Source organism: Prionailurus viverrinus, chromosome C1 (genome assembly GCF_022837055.1).
Source record: "Prionailurus viverrinus isolate Anna chromosome C1, UM_Priviv_1.0, whole genome shotgun sequence".
NCBI classification, from domain to species: Eukaryota; Metazoa; Chordata; class Mammalia; order Carnivora; family Felidae; genus Prionailurus; species Prionailurus viverrinus.
The window spans coordinates 174064872-174077175 of record NC_062568.1 but is presented as its reverse complement, the minus strand read 5'-3'; the positions used below and the strand labels follow the sequence as shown (position 1 = coordinate 174077175).

At 35.1% G+C, this 12304-nt stretch overlaps 1 protein-coding gene across 3 annotated transcripts in view; it reads right to left on the bottom strand.

Moving 5' to 3' along the window:
* The window catches only part of FAF1 (Fas associated factor 1), a 535448-nt gene that overhangs the window by 153372 nt on the left and 369772 nt on the right, over nt 1-12304 (bottom strand). For all 3 annotated transcript variants that reach the window (XM_047869343.1, XM_047869344.1, XM_047869345.1), the window contains one exon: nt 11612-11693. In XM_047869343.1, the coding sequence (XP_047725299.1) occupies nt 11612-11693 (82 nt within the window). The remainder of the gene's footprint in view (nt 1-11611; nt 11694-12304) is intronic.

The following is a 12304-nucleotide window of genomic DNA, read 5'->3' as shown; positions in this document are numbered from 1 at the left end:
TTTTATTGAGCTCAATTAAACACAGGTCCAAACAGTGAGAACTGGGTTCAGCATATCAGAAAACTGCTTTTGTGAAGAAAGGGCATCTAGTACATTGAAAAAGCATGAGAAAATGTTTTGTTTTCCATAACTATAACCATTTTTCCCTTTGGTCCATTAATAATTCAGTTCAATAACATTTACGGAGTGCCTATGTGTTAGGCATTGAGAATATAAAGATGAATAAAACAAAGTTCCCTTGTCTTCAAAGAGTTGGGGGGGGGGGTTGTCAGTGTATAGGGAAGCAAAAATTTAATTGCAGTACCATAAGATAAGTGATAAGAATGGGACATTAAAGAAACTACATTTTATTTGTATTTCTAATTTGGCACAGAGGGTGCAAGTCTGGGCGACAAAGGCAAGCAGACCAGCTACACTCTCCTCAGACTCCCTCTTTGTGATCTAGGTTTTGGTAACATAGTGTAAAGGTAAAAAAGCTCTGTGCTAAATCCAATTTTGCACTTACCATCTGTGTGACCATGGAGCAAGATGGGTGTTTATTCCAAGGACTGTGGATAAAGTGGGTATAGTACCTATTCACAACATCTGGCCCAAAGTAAGTGCTGAATGAAATGTAGTTGTTAAGATGAAGATTCCAGAATTATCCAAGTAAAATAAAGGATTTGAAAGCAATTTCAAAAGAAATGATAGCCAAGAAAATGTATTAAAGATTATGAAGCTCCTCTATTTCTCCTACTAACAATAGTGTTTATATGCTAAATTGTGTCCCTGCCTTCAGGGCCTCACTAATCTTCACATTAAAATCCAAGAGCTGGGGTGCCTGGGTGGCTCAGTCAGTTAAGCGGCCAACTTCAGCTCAGGTCATGATCTCGCAGTCTGTGGGTTCGAGCCCCACATCAGGCTCTGTGCTGACAGCTCAGAGCCTGGGGCTGTTTCAGATTCTGTCTCTCTCTCTCTCTCTCTCTCTTTCTCTCTCTGCTCCTCCCCCACTCGCTCTCTGTCTCTCAAAAATGAATAAACGTTTAAAAAAATAAAATAAAGTAAAATCCAAGAGCTAAGGTACTAAGTTGATGCTTAGGAAAATGCCAGGCTGACAGCAACCAATGTGATGTGGCCTTGAGTTACAGGAACTATTGTATTTAGACACTTAGCATTACAGAACCATAGAACATTAGACCTGGAAGAAATGAACTGGCTATGTTTCAAAATAAGCCAGGCATTGAGCAGACACTCAGAAAATATTTGCTGATGGACTCAAAGGGAAGTTTTCTAGTTTCTTTTTGAGTACCAGAAAGTCCAGTCTGTGTATTTAGTAATTTTAAAGTTGCTATAATTTTTATAAATGGTAGTTCATAGATTTTTCAGTGTAAGAATTAAAACACATTAAAAATAAAATAATTTCCTTTATGTATATTGGGACCTGACTTTGTTTCCTTCTTTTCTATCATGATTTTCATCACCATTAAGAATCACCATCACTGTTACTTTTTTTGGTTTTAAGTCTGGAATGGTTTATTGATACAAAGACCTGACACAACAATAAACACTAATCGTTCACTTAGATTTATCAATTATTAACATTTTGTCATATTTGCTCTATCATTCATTGTATGCTTCCTTCCCTGAAACATTCAAAGTTGCTGTTTAGTAAACTATACTGTTTAGCTACACACATCTTGACACATCCACCCTAAATACTTCAGTGTCTGTCTCCTGAGAAACCAGGTCATTCCCTTACATGACCATATTTTTATCACACTCTAGACATTTAATATTGTTACAATTTCATCGAGTATATAGTGTCCATATTCAAATTTCCCCGACAACCTCAAAATGTCCTTTGTAGCTGTTTTATTTACTGTTTTAAATCTAGGCTCCAATTAGGATTGTTCCAGTCACTGCCTACTTCTATAATCCTATCCCTGTATATGAATGTTCGTAGATCCAGCTCAGCATCCAACTGAAACTCAAGATAAGTACAGGTGAGAACAGAGGCCGGACAGCATGAAGCCATGCCATTTGGTTTAAATTCCTGCTTTGTCACCTCCCGGTTATGTGACCTTGGGAAAGCTACGTCACTTTTTTGTGCTTTGGGTGCCATATAGCTCTGGAGGTCAGAAGTTCAACACTCTGTCTAGATGGGAGTGGTACTATGAGTCCTATAACAGAGGCAGTCCTAGGGTTTAAGCATAAACTTTGATTGGCTACTTCGTTATAAAGGGAATACCTGAGCTAAATTTGAAATTTGGGTGGCAGTAAGGAAAATAAGAATAAAAAGAAGAAAAAGCAAAGAGAAAAGTTTGGTAAAAGGCCCAGTAATGTTAGTAGCCTGATATGTTCAAAGAACTCCAAGCTAATAACTTTTAAAGAGTGAAGAATCAGTGTAGATTGATTTGTGGAAAAAGTCATGACACTTTGTATTTTTGGTTCCCAAAGCTGAGTTCGGGGACCAACAATCAGCAACCAATTGGAGAGGTTCCAAAAGGAAACAGCCAGATATTGAAGGTGAGGTGATGCCAAGATGGTATCTTTTTACTCTCACTTCCTGAAGCAGATGTTGGGATAGCACTCTGAAATCTTGAGAACATAAATGTATTTGAGCCTCATGCAGGGAGAATTCTCATATGAAAGTCACAGTTAAACCAAGAAAAAAGCCTAAAGTAAAATCAAACTCTCTTCATAAAAAAGCTGACCAACGTTAACTGGGACAAAGCTTTATCAGTTTTCATTGTTCGAAGTGTAATATTCAAGTCATAAAGTATTTTTGAGGAAGGCCACCATGTGACTAAAGTTTTTACAAATAAGGAAATTAGAAGCTCAAGTGATTGGCTATTATCACAAACTGTAGAGAGGCAGGTGAGTTCTTTCGGGAGGTTGTGAGAGGGAGTATGGAGGCAAGAAAAGTAGGCAGTTGCAGGCCAGAGCAAAGACCTCATCTCACTGGTTTTCCAGGTGAACACCTAGAAGCAGTACCAACGACTGGAAAAGCAGCCTCATAAAAGTGCAGGCAGGATTTTATCATCTTCTCTTCTGAGAGGAATAACACTACCCCTAGTTAACCTGTGGTCTGTTAAGCAGGCAGAATAATATGAATGTGAATGTGAAGTACACAGTTTGAAAGGCAATGGTACACAAATACTTCTTTTCCCACTTTTAGACCACTGAGAAGAAGAAACCATAGCTTATCCATCACATCATTTCCACATTCCAGGGGGTGGGGGAACCACAGCAATAAAGAATTAAAGATAAATTAACAGTACTTTTTAAAGTATATTGATAACAATGCATTCTTGCTGAAAAATCACAGGAATTCTAATGATTTGTGAGTAAACATGTTCAGTAACTTTTTACTACTGTCAAGTACTATCTGGCAGATTTCACAGTAGAACAATGTAAATTATAAAAATAAGCTAAGGCTAAGCATATGGTAATTCTTTTTTTTAAATTTGATTTATTTTGTGTGAGAGAGAGAGCCAGAGAGTGAACGTGTGAGTGGGGGGAGGGGCAGAGAGGGTGACAGAAAATCCCAAGCAGGCTCCACACTGATCTAAAGAAAAGATATCCATTTATGGATTAGTTTGTGGCCCATCAGAAAGACTCTCACAGACTCCAGTGGGCCCTGAATTATACTTTAAGGGACTGTAACTAACACTGGCCTAATGTGAATGACCTAACTGGTCCTTTAGAAAGCTCCATCTTGTACACCTGTTTAGTGAGAAGAGAGGAGAGGACCCTGTTTTCAGAAGGCCAAGTAGGCATGAAGGCAAAAGAAGACATGGAGGTTGTTAGTCTAGCCTTCATGCAAAGGTCAGGGAGAGCCTTCACTATTAGCTTGTAGTCCAGTCTATTTAACCCAGAGAGGATAGCCTACTGGGATTTGTAGTACTGAAATGTACATCTATCTGAAATGCCAGGTGTGCCATATTACATATATTTGAGACCCAGGATGGTTAAAGTCATAGTAGGGGGTTGGTGTATATGTGTGTGTGTTTTAATAGTCTATGTACACACATAATCTTTATAGCACAAAAGGAGATACACTATACAGTTATGCATCTCACTTTTTCCCCTTTACAAAGTATCTTGAACATCATTCCACATCAATATATATAAAGTGACTTCACTGTTTTTAATGGTCACATAGTATTCCACTGTATGAATGAAATTTAAGATATTTCGAATTATTTGCTATTATAAACAATGCTGTAATAAATAGCCTTGTATTTATCTTACTTCTCTATGCTTAGGTATATATGCAGAAAAAATTTTGCTATTATGATATGTGAAAATGATGTATTAGTGTAGTTTTAATCTGTATTTCTTATATTATGGAAGATATTTAGTGGAAACATCTAATTACAGAACAGCGTATTTGGTATGGTTTCATTTATGTAAAACATATCAACATGTTTTCTGATATACATATTTGGAGATTTAAAAAAAATCACATTTAAGGGGCGCCAGGTTGGCTGAATTGGTTGAACATCTGACTCTTGGTTTCCGCTCAGGTCATGATCCCAGGGTTGTGGGATCAAGCCCTGACTCAGGCTACTCACTAAGCGTGGAGACCGCTTAAGATTCTCTCCCTCTCCCTCTCCCTCTGCCCCTCTCCCCAGCTTTTGTTCTGTCTCTCTTTCAAAAAAAAAAACAAAACAAAACAAAAAACCAACAACCACACATTTAATAGTAAAATAACATTTAATAGTAATTATTTTCAGGTTTGGAATTATGTGGTTACTTGTTTTCTACTTTAAATGTACCTGTATTATTTTCTTTCTTTTTTTTCTTTACAACAATGAAAACATACGTAGCAAAGTTATATTAGCATCATAGTTCTTATCTCATCTCACACGTGTGCAGGATGCTGTCATAGCTGTCATAGAAAATTACTCTAAAGACAATGTCTGACTTTAAGGGATTTAAATTGAAAAGAAAACAAAGACAAAATGAAGAGACTGAACATATTTTCTAAACCACAAATAAGTTTGTTTGCCTATTTTTTCTGGATAATGGAGGGATAGAAACTCACCAACTATGGCTGTAGCTTCAGATTTGTGAAGAAATTATTTTTCTTGAAAAATATTGATCAGTGATGGTATTTACATTTTTAAACATGAAGTGGAAACAGCATTACTTTAAAATAGGCTGATTTTTTTAAAGTAAAGTAATAAATCTTGATAACAAACATTGTTAAAGCAAAGCAGTTATTTTAGTGCTGTAAACACTTATATAGGGGTTCTCAAAATTCCTTTCTGGAATTATTCTTAGAATTAGTTCATAAATTGTATGAATAAATCAGTTTTGTTATTTTACAAACATTTCAAATTTGTCCCAAATTGCTTCACACCACTTTAGCCATAGTGCTGGGTGCATTTAAGGATAGCATCCTATTTAATCCTCAAAAAGACTGTATCATCATCTCCCTTTTGGTTTTCTTCCCCAGATAAACAAGCTGATTACTTGTTTAGGGCCACAGAATTACTAAGTGGGAAATTAAGAATTGAGCATTGGTTTCCTTAAATTATGTGTAATATTTGGAAACAGCACTGGGTCTGAAGTCAAGATCTAAGGAGGTGTAACAGGATTACTGATATCAAAGCCCAGTCTCCCAAGGGGATGCTAGGAAATGAACAACCTTCATGTGGGAGATAAACCGTGGCACTGAGATTTTTATTGCTGTTGGTTTTTAGTTATTACAAATGTTTAATCACTCTCTAGGGCACTTTTTTTTTTTTGTACAGAATTCAGAGGTAGCAGGAATAAGAGGTAGGGAGGCAATAAGGAGAAAAAGAACCATCTTTAGGAAACTCCTAGGGAGGGGCGCCTGGGTGGCTCAGTCAGTTAAGCATCTGACTCTTGATTTTGGATCAGGGTATGATCTCCTGGTTCAAGAGTTCGAGCCCTTTGTTGTGCTCTGTGCTGACAGCTCAGAGCTTGGAGCCTGCTTCGGATTCTGTGTCTCCCTCTCTCTCTGCCCCTTCCCTGCTTGCGCTCTGTCTCTCTGTCTCTCTCTCTCTCTCAAAAAAAGATAAACATTGTGTATATAAACCACAGTTTCTCCATTCATCAGTTGATGGACATTTAGGCTCTTTCCATAATTTGGGTATTGTTGAAAGTGGCCTTTTGTAGCAACGTGGATGGAACTGGAGAGTGTTATGCTAAGTGAACTAAGTCATACAGAGAAAGACAGATACCATATGTTTTCACTCTTATGTGGATCCTGAGAAACTTAATAGAAGACCATTAGGGAGGGGAAGAAAAAAAAAAGGTTAGAGAGGGAGGGAGGCAAAACATAAGAGACCCTTAAAAACTGAGAACAAACTGAGGGTTGATGGGGGGTGGGAGGGAGGGGAGGGTGGGTGATGGGTATTGAGGAGGGCACTTGTTGGGATGAGCACTGGGTGTTATAGGGAAACCAATTTGACAATAAATTTCGTATTAAAAAAATCTTCATTAAATAGAAAAAAAATCTTAAGCAGCTGACACACAACTGATGCTGCTATTACAATTCTTGATACGACAGCTTTTGTGAAGGCTTTGTAAAAATAAAAAAAAGATAAATATTAAAGAAAAAAACTAGGAAATTGTGGTGTGGCCAGTGGTAACTCTTCTGCAACCTTAATTAAGGTGATTAACCATTGGCTCTCACTTATCTAAAGATAATATAAGCTTTATTCAATAAATATCTTTTAAATGCCAGGTAATAAGAAGGAATCACAGCCCCTTCCATGCCATGGCCCCTGCTGATCTTTCCAGCCTCATGCCCTGTAATCCAACTGTCTTGCATTTTTTTCTCCTGGTCTTAATTTTTTGGTTGTAATTCTCTAATTTTAATCTTCTTGCCTTTGCTTTTGACCTTTTATTCTGTTTAGAATTTTGTTATTTGGCTAAATATTGCTTATCTTATAAGATTCAGGTCAGATGTACCTCAAGAAATCTCCCTAAACTTTCTAAGGTAGATGAAATACCTCCCCTCTTTGCTTCTATAGCATATTATACTATATGGATGTTTATATTATCCTCCCCATTAAACTGCGAGCATCTCAAGGGCAGGAAAGCTCTATAGTCCAGGTCCTTAGTAGGCATGTGATAAATATTTATGGCCCTCAAGTGCATGAACATCTCTAACAGTTAAGGGCATAGGAGGAGGTCATAAAACTGATGAACCTGTTGCCAGAAGTCTGTCTCAGTCACAACATACTTAAACACAAGAACTTACAATACCTATTTTACTAAAGTTGGAGCTCTGCTTTGGATGGTGTTTTAAATTTCTCATGAAAAAGGCAGAAAGAACCATGGGCACTCTCTTCATCAAGTACTCTCAAATGAAATCAGTTTGAGCAGTTTTCATTAAGATGGATTGAATGTGGCATCGTGAGAAACACTTTATCAAATGTAGTGTTTTACTTAGTGATTAACTATATACCAGTTGATGAAGCTCCCCAAATCCTTTGTAATCCCACCACTCCAATAAACATTTAATGAGTATATAAGTTCAAAAAGCCTAGCAGAGGATTTAAACCTTCAATCTTGTTTTTATTTACTCTTGGAACTCAATTTCTCACTTCAAGTAAAGAATGCTGGTGCTTGAGGCTCATCTGTTGCCCTGGTAAAATTAATGTGCCTCCCACAGTTTAAATTAAACATGTGATATTTAAGATGAAAGAAATTTAGTAAGAATGCCACAGTATCTGTCACACTTGCTTTTAAAATATGTGAACATCGGCCAACTGTTTTTTTTTTAAATGTTTCATTCACAAGTTTTATAAAATAATATTGAAAAAGATTTGTTTTAAGTCTCAAATGTGAAATCTGAAAAGGAGAGATGAACTTTGAAATATAGTGGTATGGTGTAAATCACACTTACCTGTGTTGGAACCTGAGCTCTTATTTGGCCTCCAGTACTTACTACTGATGGGCTTTGGTTAAACTGTATTGTGTTTCTGAGCCTGCTCATCTTTACAATGGGAATGTTGACACTATATGCCCCTATCTCACTGGTTTGTTGTGGGGTTCAAATGAGATACGTACAGGAAAGATGTTCTATAAATCATACAGCACCATATAAATCTGTAGTAACAGTATTATTTCTATGTGGACCCTGTTCTCTTTAATTAAAAGTAGATATATATAATTTGGCTGATGACCATAATAAATGTATCTGCTTAGATTTAATTCTGAATAAATTATCCATTATGTGGATAAATTTTATGTAAATTTACAGTAATGTAATAACAATGTGTAAACAGTTGCTCTTTAACTTGTAAAAGAGAAATGAGGACAGAAAGTGTTGGATGAGGGGGAAAAGATAAAGACAGTTTAGGAGTCCAAAGAGGTCAGTGGATTTTGGTATGAATCTAATATGAGGCAAAACATTTAATTTGACAAATGTGAAATCATCCCAATGATTTTCATTTGTTAAAACACTGACACTAGTCAAAAGCAAACAATCAATAGTTTCATTAGACATATCCAGAAGTTAATAAGCAAGAGTTGTGTTCCCCTGGATAATCAGTCTGAATAAATCCAAATGCCAGTTTATTATATAAGACATTTAGAACAAGTTCTTTTGTCTATTTTGTACTGTGTATTTATGGCTATTTGGGGAGCTATAGTTTAAGTTACAAAAGGCCCTAACATTTTCCAGTTACTTCAACTACTTTCAACCATATTTAGGTCCAATAATAAGTGATTGTTTAAATACAATAACATGGCCATACAATGAGAGACTCTATAACCTATTAGATTCCTGTTTTAATAAAGTGTTCAGCATTACTTACAAAGCATTCTTGCAAGAAAAGTTTGATCTGAATCTGACAAAGCTTTTAGACCTGATATCCATTTCTCAGGAAATACAGGGATAGAGGAACAAGTTAACTAATATCACAAGGAAGCAATTATACAAATCCAGAATTTGGAACAGTCTGTAAGTCATCTAGCATGATTTCTTCACAAAGCAAATGTTATTGAGGGGAGGGAGGGGGAGGAAGCAGGACTGGGGAGGAGAGGGTGCTTGTTTAAAAAGAATTTAAGAAATCCAACAACTAAATATATTTTGTGATCCTTGAGTAGATTGTGATAAAAAAAAAAAGTTAAAAAGACATTTTGGGAACAGCTAGTGAAGTCTGAATGTTCACTGGATATTAGATGATATTAGGAAATTACTGTTAATTGTTATATGTGATAATGGTATTGTGATTATATAGGAGAATACAATTATTTTTTGGAAAATATATATAGATTTTTCAGGCATAAGATATGATATCTGTAATGTACTTTAAAATGGTTTAACCAAAAATAATGAATATACAAGGGTATCACGCAGTTTAAGTTTTAATTATTTCAAAAATTTAACTGCCACAAACTTAAAAAAATCATAAGAAAGTTCAAATTCTTTATATTTGTTTGTTTTTGTATATTTTTAATAAGAAATTTTACATTTATTTTCTGTTCTAATCAATGCTTGCCATTTTCAGAGAACTGAAACAAAAATTTATCATAAAAATTTATCAAAATCACAAAACTAAACAAGTATAAAAATGTGAATGATTACATTTCAAATGCTGCTCTTTTATAAATGTTTGGCAGTTAAACTTTTGAAGTTATTAAGGCTGGGGCGCCTGGGTGGCTCAGTTGGTTGAGCACCCAACTTTGGCTCAGGTCATGATCTCACTGTTCGTGGGTCTGAGCCCTGAGTCAGGCTCTGTGTTGACAGCTTAGAGCCTGGAGCCTGCTTCAGATTCTGTGTCTCCCTCTCTCTCTGCCCCTCCCCTGCTCGCACTCTGTCTCTCTTTGTCTCTCTATCTCTCTCAAAGATAAACATTAAAAAAAGAATGAAGTTTACTAAGGATTATATCTGCATTGAAACTCTGGGGTGTCTATATATGGAAGAAGCAAATATGGCAACATTTGTTAATTATTAAATCTAAGTATGAGAAATTTGGATGTTTATTGTACTATTCTTTTTACTTTTTCTGTATTAAGAATTATTTTAATAATGAGTTAAAATACTATAAAATAATTAAGCAAATGATCATGTTGTTAAAAGGTGAAAATAAGCTATTTTAACAGGATTATAACATGACGCAATAATATTAAATACACACAAAATGACTCATTAAAATATATTAAAAAATGGAAAGAATATGAATCGTAAAACTGTTAATCTATGTTAGAATATTTCCTTTTTGCTTTTCAGTATTTTCCATAAATCTGTATTTATGGAAACAATAAACACGTAAATATTACAAATATATTAATACTACTGTAATTATTATTACAAATATATTTTATTGTAAGTATTTATTTCTTCAAAATAACATCCATTTAATATAAATGTAATGGTTAAAAAATAGATGTTTAAAAAAGCCTTTATAATGGGCTAGTCCACTATTCTTAGTTTGGGTAATGAACAGTTTCTGTTTCTTAATCCACTTCATTCAACTATCATTGATTGCTCTAAGTTTGATCACTAATTATTGTCCATTTAAAAAATTTGTTTAAGATGAAATTTTCCTTAGGTCAGAACAGGAATTTCAGGAATTTCGGAGGAATTCTTACATTCTAGTCTCAACACTTCTTGCCCTCTTTAATTCTAGTAACTTTTCCTCCACTCTATACTATTTCTTCCTTCCATTCTCTTTTTTTCCTTCATTCAGTAAATATATAAAGTATTTACTATGTATAGGGATGTAGGTACACAGTCACTGCCAAAAAGAAAATCAAGCCTTTTGAGAAGACATATACAGAGAATAATTGTAAGCAATGTGTTAAATGTAACAATAAAAAGAGCAGAGGGTTTCCTTACAAAGTACTAAAGGAGGAGGTGGAATAGTGACAACAGTGGAAGAGTCAGGAACAACTAAGTCTTAGAGGAAGAGTAGGAGTCAACCAGGTAAAGGCAGAATGAAGGCATTCCTTACAGCAGAGAAGCATGAACAAAGAGCAAGATTATGGGGAAACACAAATGGAACATTATTACTAAATTTATTAATTGTACGGCAGGGAACAGGAAGAGTTGAAGCCGTGCAGACAGGTAGGAGCCAGATTACTGAGGTCTTCACTGCTGTATCAACATATAGAGTGTATAGAATATTCTTGCTGCACTGTACTTTCTGAATTCTTGTCATAAATGTCAGTCTACCTGATTTCAACATCACAAAGCCCATTTCTATATTTTTGTGTCTAAAGTGACTTTTGAGAAAAAAATATTGCAGTTATTAGATATGTTTTATTAGATGGTCATTTTGGGAAATGACTGAAAGAAACCTCTTTTAGCAAGAACCTGTCAATCATGTAACTGAAAAGAACATACACAGGTAGCCTGGTCCCTTCTAAGCATGTCCACCGCCCCCTGCCCCTCCCCCCCACCCGAAAAAACCTCCTGTTTCAGAGTTTGACAAAGCCATCTACATGAGGCAGCAATACCCTATTATACTATTGCCCCTCTGAAATGGGGATCTTGGTGATGACTAGGATGGTAGATGAACCACAAACAAAATCAAGTCTTCAATCTGAAAAACACAGAAAACATTAAGCATTGCCTGAGGCCTGGTGGTAAACCTATAGGAGATGCACTTTTTAATCAGAAAACGTTTAAGATTGCACTTACATCTCGGGCTTTCACATAGAAGGCCTCTTGAAAAGCAGCTTCTAATGAGCCAATAAAAAATACAGGATGGCAGTCACCATATCTACAGGAAAAATTATGTCTATTAATTAAAATACATTTCAAATTTACCTCAAAGTTTCACAAGTCTAATCAGCATCTTCTAAGTAAATGTTGGGACTAGTATCTCTTAAATACAGATCACACATTAAAACATTTCTTTAAAGCCTTCACTAGTTCTTAGAAATTTTTTTGGCCTATACTGATTATATCAGAATACTGGAATTTTAACTACATCTAGCAAATGGATTTAATAAATGCTACAAAACCATGGCATTTATAAGTAGTGAGTGATTCTTGGTTATCCACTTTCATAAGATTTCCCTTACAGAAGCCTTAACTTTCCATTTTAGTTAACTTATTCCAGAAGTCCAACAGAGAGGGAAAAAAATTGTATCTTGCAAATTTTCCAAATTATATTACATTGGAAAACAGAACTAGAGAGAAACATCATTTAAACAAAAGTTAGGGTTAAATATTCAAATCTTCTTTACTTAAACACCTTACAAGAATCTCAAATGCATATAAAACATTTTATAGTAGACTCTTAAAAGAAGAAATGTTAAACAGTTCCAAAACAAAAATTAAAAGAAAAATTCACTTATATTTAAAATTTTAAAATTATTTTTAAATTTA